General features: G+C 35.4%; 3 protein-coding genes across 3 annotated transcripts in view; 2 read left to right on the forward strand and 1 right to left on the reverse strand.

Annotated features, from left to right (window-relative positions):
• The window catches only part of LOC106338572 (RNA-dependent RNA polymerase 6-like), a 3,263-nt gene extending 3,128 nt beyond the window's left edge, over positions 1 to 135 (forward strand). The window contains exon 5 of the mRNA XM_013777518.1: positions 13 to 135. Coding sequence (XP_013632972.1) covers positions 13 to 135 — 123 coding nt within the window. The remainder of the gene's footprint in view (positions 1 to 12) is intronic.
• A 358-nt stretch (positions 136 to 493) lies between these two features.
• On the reverse strand, positions 494 to 2,290 carry LOC106338573. The gene has a single exon (XM_013777519.1). It carries the CDS (start codon positions 2,288 to 2,290, stop codon positions 494 to 496), a length of 1,797 nt encoding a protein of 598 aa, XP_013632973.1.
• A 6,338-nt stretch (positions 2,291 to 8,628) lies between these two features.
• LOC106340588 (alcohol dehydrogenase 1B-like) lies at positions 8,629 to 10,301 on the forward strand. Its single transcript, XM_013779438.1, is given in 8 exon segments — positions 8,629 to 8,917; positions 8,920 to 9,060; positions 9,155 to 9,290; positions 9,372 to 9,441; positions 9,511 to 9,604; positions 9,692 to 9,816; positions 9,818 to 9,906; positions 9,992 to 10,301. Coding segments are annotated over 8 exon segments (918 nt in total). The 5' UTR covers positions 8,629 to 8,814; the 3' UTR covers positions 10,152 to 10,301.
• Positions 10,302 to 13,711: the final 3,410 nt, after the last annotated feature.

Here is a 13,711-nt window from a genome sequence, read left to right on the forward strand (position 1 = left end):
TGAGAAACAAAGGATCGGAAAGCTGTGAAGGACCCTTCCCATCGCACTGGTCCTCCCACCTTCTCCTCATTGTTTAGAATATCATTGAAGTTGCCCGTTAATAACCATGGTACATCGCTACCTCTGCCAATCTGAGATACACTATCCCAAAACTCTGTTCTATTACCGACCTCAGGAGCTCCGTAGATAAATGAGACATAAGAAGAAGTTCCTTTGAATTTAATTTCAGCATCAATAATGTTCGGAGAAGATTTTAGTACATCCAAGGTAACAGTATCTCTCCAAAACAAAGATAATCCACTACTAAGGCCTAACGGTGGCACAGAGAAATAACCAAAAAAGTTTAAAGACTGGAGCTTTTCCTTAATGAAGGTGTCTTGCTGTTTCGTCTCCATGAGGAACAGGATATCTGGAACGAAGGTACGGTTGATATCCTTCAGACGTCGAATTGTCGAGGGGTTCCCCAACCCTTGACAATTCCAGCTACAAATTGCTAAGGAAGCGGAGGAAGAGGGGATTGAAAATCCCCCTCCTTTCTCCTATTTGCCGGTATCTGCACCGTATTGGAACTTCTTGTCTGCATAGTAGTCTTGCTAGGTCCCGCCTGCGCCTTATCCAGACATAGTTTCTTGCGTGGTGGGTTTAAAGAACGAGCCACATTCACTTTTCTCAGGCTAACCCCATGACAAGGGCTACGTGGAATCCTCTTTGGCGCTGGTGGCTTGGTGACCTTTCGCTTCCCTGTTGCTTTTGCTGCAGTCGAACTCGCTGGAGCCTTCCTTTTTCCCCCACCTGGGGAGGCCACTCGAGCTCCAAGCCGTAGAGAAGGGTGGATTCTGTTAGGAGCTAAGTCTTCAGGGCTTTCCTCGCTCTGAGCAGTAGGTACTCCGCCCGTTATCGCAGGGACATTCTGAGCAATTTGGATCATTTCAAATCCAGTAGAAGTTTGGGAGAGGCGGCGGGTTAAGATCTCCTGATCTTCGTCCCCTAGAAACTCTATTTCGACATCTTGAAGTCGTACTGAATCATTACTTGAGGTAACGCCAAGTCGAGCTAACGCAGGAGGCCTGGGCTCCGAGATACGTTCAAGGGCTGATCGCCTTTCCTTAGAGCTGCCACTGTTTGCTGTAGTGTCTTGAGGTTGCTCCACTGGTCGTGGCGGGGTATGGGATGCTTGAGACCCGTTAGGTGCTACTTGGTTGGCAGCGTTCTCCAGTCCCGAAAGTCTAGTGCCCAGGTTCCTTCCCAACGATCCAGACACGTCGGTATCTTTACGTCCTGCAGAAGTTATCTCTCGGGGTCTGTAAACATACTCCGAGCGATCTCTAGACTGGTCTGGGTGTTCGTGAGCTCTGCGGTCTGAGTATTCACGGGTTCTACGATCTGAGTGATATCCTCTTGATCCACCATGGGAGTGAGAGACCCTAGATCGAGCTCTATCAGGCTCTGTTCTGCGTCCTTCGTAGGCGGAAGGAGCTCTACGATGTTGATCTGAAACGACAGACCTACGAGTGTCCGCGATCCTCGAGTACCCACACCTCTCATCGTGGCATCTTTTATTAGCCTCAATCCTCATCAAGGCATTACGTTGGTTGATGCCCATCTTCCGAGGTAGCATACGTTGTGCCCCTCTTACCAACAAAGGGCAATCATCTTTTTCATGGAGTAGAGAATAGCACTGAAAGCAATGCTTCTCCAGCTTCAAATATTCCAGCTCAACTTCGGTAACATCCCCTGAGGGTAGTTCGATATCCAAGGTCATTTCCAGTGGGAGCAGACCATTAGCATCCATTCTGAGCCTAGCTCCCTCAATATCACGCACTGGATAGTTTCCCAAGGCGTCCTCAATTGTATCCACTGTCTTATCGTTCCAGAAATGGAGTGGAATGCCAATTATATTGACCCAAAAGCTTATAGTCGAAGGGAACTGGTCTGAGACCACCGGCTCCCATCTCTGAATGAGGAGCATCCATTTCTTGTAGTGATATGGTCCGTTGTGAAGGATAGTGGCCAGTTCTTCTTCAGTTTCGAACTTGAACTGAAATTTGTCAGCTCCCAGATCTCGACCGTTCACCCTTCCTTCAAGGTGCCAGACTTGGGGTAAGAAGTCCACCACAGCACGTGGTCGTTGGACTTGAGGGTTCGTAACCCTTCCTATAATGGTGAGGCGATTAGCAGCTATAAGACTCTCGTTATTGCTCTCCGGTATGCGAACCGGAGGTCTTTTTGGGGGTGGCCTAGGCTCCTCCACCCACTTTTCCTTTTCTTGTCGTGAGTAGTGACGAGACATTAGATCCAGACGAAGTAGAACTCGAAACCAAGGTATGAGCACCTTAAATACTTAACTGTCGATGGATTGAGAGAGAGAGAAACGACAATGGCTCGGAAGTAAATTCTTCAACCACACCACAGAGCAGTAATGTCTGTGTAGAGCAGTAGTAACACTGGAGAGAGAGAGAATAACAGTCTCTAAACTATCACACCACCAGCCATAGAGACAGAGTCCCAAAGGGAGCTGAAGTGTTGCGCAGAGTCTTGCTTGTAGGGGACGTTAGTACTGGCAGGGGCCATCTCCGGTTGCTGTTCCGGTGAAAGAGCGGCGGTGGCGGTCCCTCCGACCCGGGTCGGGGGAAGAACCCGATGGATAGAAGAACAGAACTTGGGAGGGACCGAAGGGTAAACCCAAAAAGAGTAAGATATTCAAAAAGCTGGAAAGGTGTTTGGTGGTTTTTAGCTAAAAGTAGTTAAAACCAGGTGGTATAAGAAAACTGTGGGAGCGTGGACTGCAGGGTAAGGACCGGTATCGAGTTAAGTGCCTGGGAGAGAAATCGTAAGTTGTTGTAAAAAATGTTTTTTGTTATATAGCTAGTTTTGGATGTGCTTTGTGTTCTTGTGAAAACTGTCTCTCTATGTGATGGGAGAAACAAACTGCTTGCCGTTTACCATCTAAACTGGATTTGCTTGTGGTTATGTATTTTACTGATTTTATGTTGTGGACCGAAATTGACTTCGGGTTTGGTTAAACGGTATGCTCTTTTCAGCTTCATCGATAAAGTATATTTACTAACTATTGAAGTAAGAAAAAAAAAATATTCAACTGAAAATCTAAAGAAAAATGGGAAATAGATAAAATGCTACTTTCTGCCAAAAAGAGATGAATGCTATTTTATTAAGATAAACTTATAAAATGATATTTTCTAAACTGTTAATATTTTTACCAGAACGGTTCTGATATTTACCAGTATTCTAAATTATTTTCTAACCTGTTAACTATGTCAACTCATAAATTTGATCATATTTTTTCTAGATTGCTACAGATTTTCATAAACTTGTATTATCTTTTTCTATCATTTTTTTATATTTTTCTAATTAAATTTTCCTTCAATATATCATGATTTTTTTTTTTTTTTGAAAACATGTTTGTTTGTACTATATAACATCTATTCAATACACGTATATTTTTGACGGAAACATATAATCACTTTCATCAAATTCTAGATGCACTCACCACTTTAGTGGTTTCAGATGTTGGTGGCAGTGATTCTCCTTTTGTTTTCTCATATGCTGCAACCTCTGCCTGAACATCAGCATCTACTTCAAAATCAAAAAATCAAAGAAATAGACTTGAATCGATTAACCTGTTCTTCCACACCATTTTCTTTCTTGCCTACTTCTTCTTTTTGGTCTTTCTCTTTCAAGGAACTTACAAGCGAATCATTATAGCTCAAACCAACAAAGTTACCACATATGAAAGTTTCTATGGGATCTCTAATTCCTTGGTTGTTTTTCCCAATCCCATAAACTCACAATCTCATAAAGAATTAACATCAAAATTAAAATCTAGATTATTCATTCGCGCTACGCGCGAGTCTATATTAATAATTTAGTTTATTAAAAAATTGATTTACATAAATTTTATCTTTATGAAAATATATCAAAAATTATTTTTTGTCTATATAAGTATACTCTTTACAATATATATTGTTAGTTGTGAAATAGTTTTCTGATTCTTAGTTTTCAAGTTAAAAATTAGGAGTAGGCGTTTGGGTTATGTTCACATGTCTGTTCATTTTTAGAGTCTTCGGGATTAAAGATTTATGCCACATTCAGGTATTTATAATTTTATTTTGGGTATGGTTCAGATCTTTAAGTGTTCAGTTTCGATTAGAATAAAATGTTTTGATTATTTAAAAAAAAAATCATATATATTTTAAATTTCTGAAAAAATAAAAATAATATATAACATATAAATTTGATTGTTTAAATCGGATTGATTGTACATATTAATTTTTTTAATCGGATTGCCACTAGGCTACCACCTTGGTTAATTGACTAAGAAGTTGATTGTTTCGAGTTTTAAAGTAATTTTTGGTTTTTGATTTTTTAAAATTCATTTTCTACCCAGACATGATTTTGGCGAAGTAGTTTTTCCTATTTCTTAGAGAAACTAGTTTTTGATTCCTTTTACCATTTTCTATCTGAAAACCAAAATCTCTTTTTTTGTTTCTCATGAGCATAAACCAAAAATTATTATTAATTTTTAAATATTATTAAATTTAGATAAATTATGTAGCATATAAGACCTATACTTACCATTCTACAAAGCACAGAAACAAACGTAAAACAACGCTACTTTTCTAAGCAAATTAAAAAATATCTTTACTACTTATTGAAACAATTAAAGTTTTATTAAGGTAAGTTAATTTATTAATGTTTTAATCAATATTTTGTATCATAGATTTTATTGAAAATTAATTAAAGTTGTTAATTAAAATTATAATAGTTTTGTTAGACTTTATTAACTACTTTCGTTTTTTAAAAGAATTTCTATTAATTTTTATATATAACATCTTAATAAATGTTATTCTTTTGCCATTGTTTTTAAAATAGAATTAAATTTTAGTTTATTCAAAAATATTATTATGTACTAGACCATATGTGTAGACCTATATTTGCCACAATTAAGGAAATATTTGTTAATTTTCGTTAAAATTTTAATTTAAATTTGTAAATATTATTTATCAAAAATTATTTAATTCTAAATTTTTACATAAAATTATTGCATATATGGTTAAATTCAACACATAGAATTAATTTTTTGTAGTTAACCATTAATGAATATATATAGATTATAGTTATGGTAAACTTTTATTGAAAAATTATATCTACTTAAGGTTTTACATGTAGGGATTTCAATATATATAATATGTACAGTTTTATAAAACAAAGCGTATATTTTATATAATATTTTATATTTTATTATTTCCAGAATACGTATTTTACTATTAAAATATTTTTTCGTTTTATTATTTTTAAAGCAAAACCCAAAAATTAAAAACCAAAATCTAAAATCATTGATATTGCTTTTTAAAAAAGATTAAAATCTACCGCAAAATCAAAAACCAAAATCAAAATCTAAAATTCAAAACCCAAAAACTAAAAACAGAAACAAAAAATAATGTAGAAACCAAACAAACAATAAATTGTTAATTTTAATAGTACTGGTAAGTGTTTCAATTTTTTTTTTTAAATAGTACTGGTATTTCCTGTATTTTTAAATAATGTGTGGTCATAATTAATTGGTCACTTCTTTTTTACGGTAATAATAAATTAAATTGTTTAAATAATTACAATTTACAAGGTTTCCGTATAAAGCTTAGAGCATCATTATCGCCGACATCTAGGGGTTTCTTCTTATGTTTAATCTATACTATTAAAGCAGAATCCTTCTTATGATTATGCCCTTGACTTTTCTAATTAATTACAAAAATTTCCATTACCTTTTTCAATTGTTTTTAATGGTTTTCGGAAATTAAAAGTCCAACAAATTAGAAAGTAGTATGTTTCTGTCCAACAAAAGATAATATATAGAAACAAGATTTTCCGTTAACTAAATTAACTTGATGAACACGCCGAGAATATATTCTGTTTGACATAGTAACTGGATTTTCCAAATCCCCCTATATATTAAATGAGAAGTTACTTTAGTGATTTCTCGTGACGTGTCGCTCATAGGTGAAGTTTCAAGAAATTGTTATAATTTGATTGGTAGATTGTTCTTAATTTTTATTTATTTAATTTAGATCTAAAAATTTAAAGTAGGTCTAAAATCATTTAACATCACTTGTCATATAATCTAAAGAATGTTACAAATAACAATTTATGGAAAGTAATTCTCGAAATTATAGAAAGATTAATAATGTTTTATTTATTACTTTTAATATTTATAAACTATAAAATATAATGAACAAAATTTTATATAAGATAATTATAATAGTTTTATACTCTACTTGGTGAATTGTATTCGAATATAAAAATATAATATATATTTTAAATATTACAAAATCCAAACATGTTTATTAATATTATTTTTAAATTATTTATCGTTGTTTAAAGAATAAATTTATCTGAATTTTAAAATAATTTATAAAATGTTATAAATTGTTTATAAAAATATAAACCTACTATATATTGATTGGGAAGTCACATAAGTGATTTTTTATTACGTGTTGATCATAAATGAACTCCTCAAATTGTTATAATTTGATTGGCCGATGATTTTTAATTTTATTTATTATAATTATATCTAAAAGGAAAGGATAATTCAATTACCACTTTCCAAATAATCTACATAATTTTGGAAATAATTATTTATGATAACTAATTGTTGAAACTATGAAAGAGTAATAATGTGATCAATTTTTTTTATATATTTATAAATTACATAAAATAAGAAACAAAAATGTTTATTTGAATTGATATAATGACTTTATATTCGTATAGAAAAACTTATATTTTTATATAAAGTATCATAATAACTATTAATGTCTAATAAATTTCATGCATGCTTTATAAATAATTTATTAAATTATAAATTAATTTATAAAATTATTTATATTGGCTATGAGATGTTTTAAATTATTATAAGAGGTTCTAAGTCATTTATAGAAGCTTATATATTAATTTATAAAATGTATTTTGAAAATTTATTTTATATTAAATGAGAACTCACTTAATTAGTTTTTTCTTAGGTGTCTTTGAGTTTTAGAAAAACTATTATAATTTGATTCGTTAATAAATTTTCTGTTTTATTTATTTTATGAGTAAAAAAATCACTTCTAGAACCAAATTTAATCAGTATCCAAACGATATAAATATATTTCATAATATAATTTATGGTAATTAAATATGTGATTTATATAAAATATATGTAATGCTCATAAAATCATTTTATTACTCATGTATTTATAAACTATATAATATATTTCAAAAGTAATTTATATAATTGATATAGTAGTTTATATTCCTTTGTATTTGAATATGAATATATAAAGAATGTGTAACAATCATATTGTTTTATCTTTTAATCTTAATAACGACATATGACTTTAGCTATAAATTATTTAAAAAATGTTTCAAAACTAAATACCTTCAAAACTCATTTTTAACAAAAACTAAATTATTAATATTATATATAACTAATTTTAGTAAAAAGGTTCAATACAAAATATCAACATATATTTAAAATAGTTATAATTATTTTTTTCAAAAATAATTATTCTTTAAAAATATTTAACAGTAAACACATATACAATTTTTGATGATGAAAAAATATCTTAATTTGACAAACTATAATAAATATATTGTTACAAAACATTCAAACCCGCAAAATTGCGGGCATCCACCTAGTACTAACTTTAAAAGATAATGATATTCGATAATAAAGAAAAGATCCCCAACTTTCTCCTAAAACCTAAGCATTCTCTTTTGTCGGTTTAAGGATACTTAAACATGGTTTGGGTTGAGTTATAGAAAACAAAAGTTGGTCGTTGATTTGTAAGCCCAACTTACCAGTAACACTTCATGTAATTTTTGATCCTATAGGCCTTAAAGCTCATTTTTTACTTTTTTTATATTCGTTAACATAAACATGGATAATTTTTGTTCTTATTAAAAATGGTTATTTTTATGAATTAATTTTAAAATGGTTCTTAAGTTGTATTATAAATGTTAATTTTAAAATAAAAAATCTTGATAGTTTTTGGAAAGTTATTACATATCGTAAGAGTTTTAAATATAATTTATTTTCATTATTAAAATCAACTTCAATATAAATAGATTTATAAAAGATAAAAAATATTACAATGTAAGATACAGATTTCTCAATACAACGAAATCACAAGAATATTATATGTTAAATATTTAAATTTAGCCGATTTTTTCTAAAAAACACATTAAAAATACACTAATATGATTTTTAACTGTATTATCCAAAAAACAGATACCGAACCAACACCAAATTAAACTCGAAACTTTATCAATTTTTTAATATTTTTATCCCAATCAAATTGAGAGGTAATCTAATTAATCCAAAATCAAACCTAAATTTAAAAATAATAGAACAGTCCCTATATTTTTCAATTCAAAAAAACAAAATCACAACTAAAACCAAAAACTATAAAAAAAATAACAAATTACAGTCGAACTGAAAATTGAACGCACATACCTAAACATATTAGTGAGCAAATAAATGGATTAATAAATTTTTCAACAAAAATATCCCTCAAATTCTAGTTTGATTTAAAAGAAAATCAAAAAGACAAATAAACCGAAGAGTCGTCTCTTCATTTGGTACCGGAAGAGCTGTCTCTTCGCCTTCCTCTCTATCTCTTCCTCTCTGTCTCTCTCCACTCCCTCTCCCATGGCGGCTTCTTCTACCTTCTCCTCATCCGATAGCGAAGCGATTCACGGGACTACTGACTCGTCCGAGTCACAGTCAGCTGCAGCAGGAGAGAGGAATAAGGTTTTTATTTCATGGAGTTTGCTCCAATTCTCCGCCACGCCTCCGCTGCTAAGAACCTCTTTTCACTATCGAGACTCACCGTTGGCTCTTCTCCCTCCGTTATCGTCAACTCCCTCCCTCATCCATCGCTGGGTATCACGTGAGCTCCGGCGGATACATGCGCGGAGCTGTGTATCGCGAGCCAAAGCAGCCTCTAACAATCGAAGAATTTCACACTCCCCGACCAAAAGTGAATGAGATTCTCATCAAAACCAAAGGTAATTAATTACATATATCCTCATGGCTTGATTCGTTTTGAAATAATTAAAAAAAAAGCTTTGATTTTCTTTTTTCAATTTGGTATGTGGGCAGCTTGTGGAGTATGCCACTCTGATCTACATGTGATGAAAGGAGAGATACCATTCTCTAGTCCTTGTGTTAATGGTCATGAGATCACTGGTGAAGTCGTTGAACATGGTCCTCTTACTGATGACAAGATCATCCAAAGGTTTCTCAAACTATTTTAATTGGAATCATATTTTTGTTTCATATTACAAATCCTGAATGTCTCAAACCTTTTTTGTTTCAGATTTCCAATTGGTTCTCGTGTAGTTGGAGCTTTCATTATGCCATGTGGAACCCGCTCTTATTGTGCTAAGGTGAGGTGGAAAGTGTAGACCTTTCATTGGATTCTCAGTTTTTAGCTGATACTCTTTACTCGGATACAGGGCCATGATGATCTTTGTGAAGACTTCTTTGCTTATAATAGAGCTAAAGGAACTCTTTACGATGGTGAAACTCGTCTGTTTTTGCGTCATGATGGTAAAAAAAAAAAGTTAAAATTTGATTAGGCTTTTGTGGCATGTTAGGGAGAAGCATGATTGTTTTACATTTCTTGCTTTCCGGCAGATTCACCGGTGTATATGTACAGTATGGGAGGGATGGCTGAGTACTGCGTCACACCAGCTCATGGCTTAGCTCCTCTACCAGAGTCTCTGCCCTACAGTGAGTCTGCCATTCTAGGCTGTGCTGTTTTTTACAGCGTATGGTGCTATGGCTCATGCTGCTGAGATCCGTCCTGGAGATTCTATTGCTGTTATTGGAATCGGTGGTGTTGGCTCACGGTATGTTACTTATTTGTGTCATTGTTGTTTTATTACTTGATTTGGTATGACAAGAAACTAACCATCTTTGAGGTTGTTGCTTCAGTTGTTTGCAGATAGCGAGGACTTTTGGAGCCTCTGATTTAATAGCTGTGGATGTCCAGGATGATAAATTGGAGAAGGCTAAGACTCTTGGTGCTACTTCTTGGCTAGAACCAAGACTCTCCCTAAAAGAACCAATTGCCATCAAGAAGTTTAACTGTTAAAGCAGTCCAAAAACGGAGATGGTGTTTCCCCAACTGCCATCTCGCGATCAAGAAACTGCTTCTCTAGTCATCATGTTGCAGCAATTACAAAGAAGACGACATAAGGAAATTTCTTCTCTACTCATCATCTGGTAATGGCTGACAAAGTCATCAAACAAATTCTTTCGTTTTTATTTTCTATGTTTTTATTTTAAAATCAATGTTTAAAATGTTATATTGTACTATGTTTTAAGAAAAAGTTTAAGTTTAATTAAAAAAATTTAAAAAAAATTGGTGTTTAATTAATTTTTTTTTTTACATATACTAGGATAAGGACCCCCACAGTTTGCGGGAAAAAGATGTTAAATTTTATCTTAATTCTGGTGTATCCAAAAATAATTGTAAATAAGACTAAATGAATATATGCAATTTTGAAATAATTAAAAATTTTACGATCAACTGTAAAACTATTATCTTATAATATTTAAGGCATTTTACAGTAATACTTAAGGTTCAAATTTACATAACATACCAACATAAGGATGAACATATTAATTTAGTGAGCAGTCAATATTGGTATAAATTACAAACATTGATAATGACTGAATTGCGCATGAGTGGATGTCAAAAAAAAATTGTACATTGATAATGACTGAATTGTCTTAAACATATTTGATGAAAGTAAAATATAAATCATATCTTATACATCTATTAACATTTTTTTATATATAACCATCTAGTAAATATGATTTTCTGAAACACACAATAGCAACAATCGAATAAAAATGAGATTAATACTTTCTCAATATTTTTTTTTTGGTAAAATTTTCAAATAACTGGACATTATAATATTTAAATGAGAATATGTCATAAAAATTGAAAAAAAATAGAGTTGAAAAGATAAAATAATTACAACATTTCTTGTAAGAATCTGCTACAAAGCTAATGTATAATTGGAGTATATAATCTTCATAATTAATGGTAATGAAAGAAATTATAATAAAAATCGCATCGTTAAAGTCATTTATAATGATTATATGATTAAGAAAGATCTAAAACAAAAAAGAAAGGGTTGACTGCTATGGCGATTGACTGCTAGGGTTCGATGAATTTTCGCGAATGGGATCCGGGGACTCGAGGGGTTACAGGAATCTCGGTTCATCAATATGGGGAGTTAGAGGCGACCCACAAAGGATTCAAAGGATTGGAAAGTACAGATCTGATTGAGATTACAGGCAATCTCATACAAAAAGGAGAATTGGGAATTGAGGGATTTTGGTGTTTCTTGGAAGTTTGGTCTCGGAATCTCCAAGGTATGATTCTGAACCAGCAAGGGGAAGTAGCTGCTTTGGAGTTTAAGGAAAAGATTTACGGATCTGTTTTCTGTTTAATCGGAAAACGGTAATAAAGAAGATATGGGTTTTAACAAAGACGTCTTATTTATGGTCGGAAAAAATGTTCAGTCGGTTACAAGAGAAATGAAGAGAATGCGACAGAAAGGAAGCCGGTGGCTCGATGAGCTACCGGAAAAGTACAATTAACGGCGAGATGAAGCAAAAGTGAAAACCCTAATCTAGCCGCCAAGTGTTGGTCAGTGATTTCGGATCCTTCTCTTGTTGTCTCCCCTTTCCCTTATATAGACGTCCTGATGCTTCGTCCTTGACCTAATTTACGCCATCTTGGTGGGCCTCTTCTGCTGGGCCGAGAAGCCCGTAGGCGTCCGAGCAGCCGCTGAGCCGAATATACTTTAGTCGATGACGATCGACTAAAAGTACTCAAGAGTCAAGCCGAGAGACCTGACTCTTGAGCCGACCGATCGCGCCGTCGCTCTACCTAATCCGGGCCAGGCCTTTCTATTCCTCGGGCCTTGTGGGATGGTCAAATCCATCCTCTACAGTAAGTCCCCCCCAATCTATTAGTGAGCGAAGTGCTTTCTGGCTCGTGATGGATTCTAAGGTTTGAAGGTTTGAGGGAATATAAGGCCTGTCAGAAGGTTGGAGCGGTTGGTCGACGAGTCGCATAGCGTCGTTCTTTCGGAAGCGAGCAATAGAGGCTTTCTCGCTCCTTTTGGTCGTTGTGTCGCAGGGAAGGTTCTGGAATATTTCCGCTTGAGGCTGATTAGTCGCGGATATTCGGATCCCGACTGACATGTCTAGATTAGCCGTTGGTTTATTCTGATTTTAAGATGACCGACGTCTGATTTAGACGAGAAGCTGAACCGTCGCGAGGGTCCGCTGGACATTTTGGAGAGTTTCGAGGCCCATTTAGGCCCGTTTAGGCTTAATGACGGCGCCTCGAATCCCCCCCGCCCTTTTTCCTTTTTAAATGCACCGAGAAGTCGAAGCGTCGCGAGGGTTCGCTGGGTTTTTAGGGAGAGTTTCGAGGCCCATTTAGGCCCGTTTAGGCTTAATGACGGCGCCTCGAATCCCCCCCGCCCTTTTTCCTTTTTAAATGCACCGAGAAGTCGAAGCGTCGCGAGGGTTCGCTGGGTTTTTAGGGAGAGTTTCGAGGCCCATCTAGGCCCGAATAGACCTAATGATGATGCCTCGAATCTCCCCCTCTCTTTTCCTTATAAATACGCAGATCCCTTCTCATTTTTTCAAGTTTCCTCCGCGATCAAAGGTACTTTCTCTCTCTCCTTCTTTTATCTCTCTAAGTGTTATAGCCTTCATTCGACGCGTTCTTCGCCGCCTTGTTCTACCATGTCGTCAGCTCAGAGGTTATCGAGGCAGCAAAAGGGGAAATCAGTCGCGGCGGCATCAGCTCCGGCAAGGAGTCCTGACGGAGGTTGTATCGGGGATCTCGAATCGACTCATCACGAGGCGATGATGGACACAGTTGATTTGTCTCGCTCCCAGAGGCTTTTGGTCGCAGATGCTACGCGGCTTGCGAGAGAAGGGAGCGAGAACGTCGTCGTGAGGGATGCGACTCCGTGAGGGATGCGACAGAGTGTGCGAGAGACGGACAGAGCGGGGCGGTACCCATTGACTCGATTACCTTGAGAGCTCGCGCAGTGGAAGACGATCCTTCGGAAGACGACGATTCTGAAGCCGAGTTGTTTCCGACGACCTTCTATCCCGAAGGGATTTTCGAGGAGCTTCCACGACTAAATCCTGACTTATTGTGCCATGCTTTCGTGGCTGGTCAAGATTGGGACGGTGTGGAAGAGACTAAGTCGACCCTGAGGAGCGTGAAGAGGGTTCTTCGGGCCAATAACGCTACAGGCGTGACCTTCCTCATTCCTACGAAGGAGCAAAGGCCTTGGTCTCCTCCGATCGGGTACCAAACGGTATACGAGTCCTACTTCCAAGATGACACTCCCTGTTGGTTCCCCATCCCACGACTGATCACCACGTACGCTAGGCGGCGAGATCTCGCGATTAGTCAGTTACTGAACGGCTCGCTGCGACTAGCCGTCACTCTATCAGTTCTAGCGGAGCAGATTGACGTGCCGATGAGAGTCAGGTCATTCGAGGAGATGACCTCGATAACCGACATGAAGGACGGAACCTACTCGGTGAAGATGCGACCAAACTGCAATGTGTGCGCCGGTCATCCAAACAAAACGCAGAATTGGCAGC

Source organism: Brassica oleracea, chromosome C4 (assembly GCF_000695525.1).
Source record: "Brassica oleracea var. oleracea cultivar TO1000 chromosome C4, BOL, whole genome shotgun sequence".
NCBI classification, from domain to species: domain Eukaryota; kingdom Viridiplantae; phylum Streptophyta; class Magnoliopsida; order Brassicales; family Brassicaceae; genus Brassica; species Brassica oleracea.

Excerpts from the sequence above, each read along its gene's own strand:
- LOC106338573 (XM_013777519.1), bottom strand. The coding sequence starts at position 2,290 with ATGTCTCGTCACTACTCACGACAAGAAAAGGAAAAGTGGGTGGAGGAG.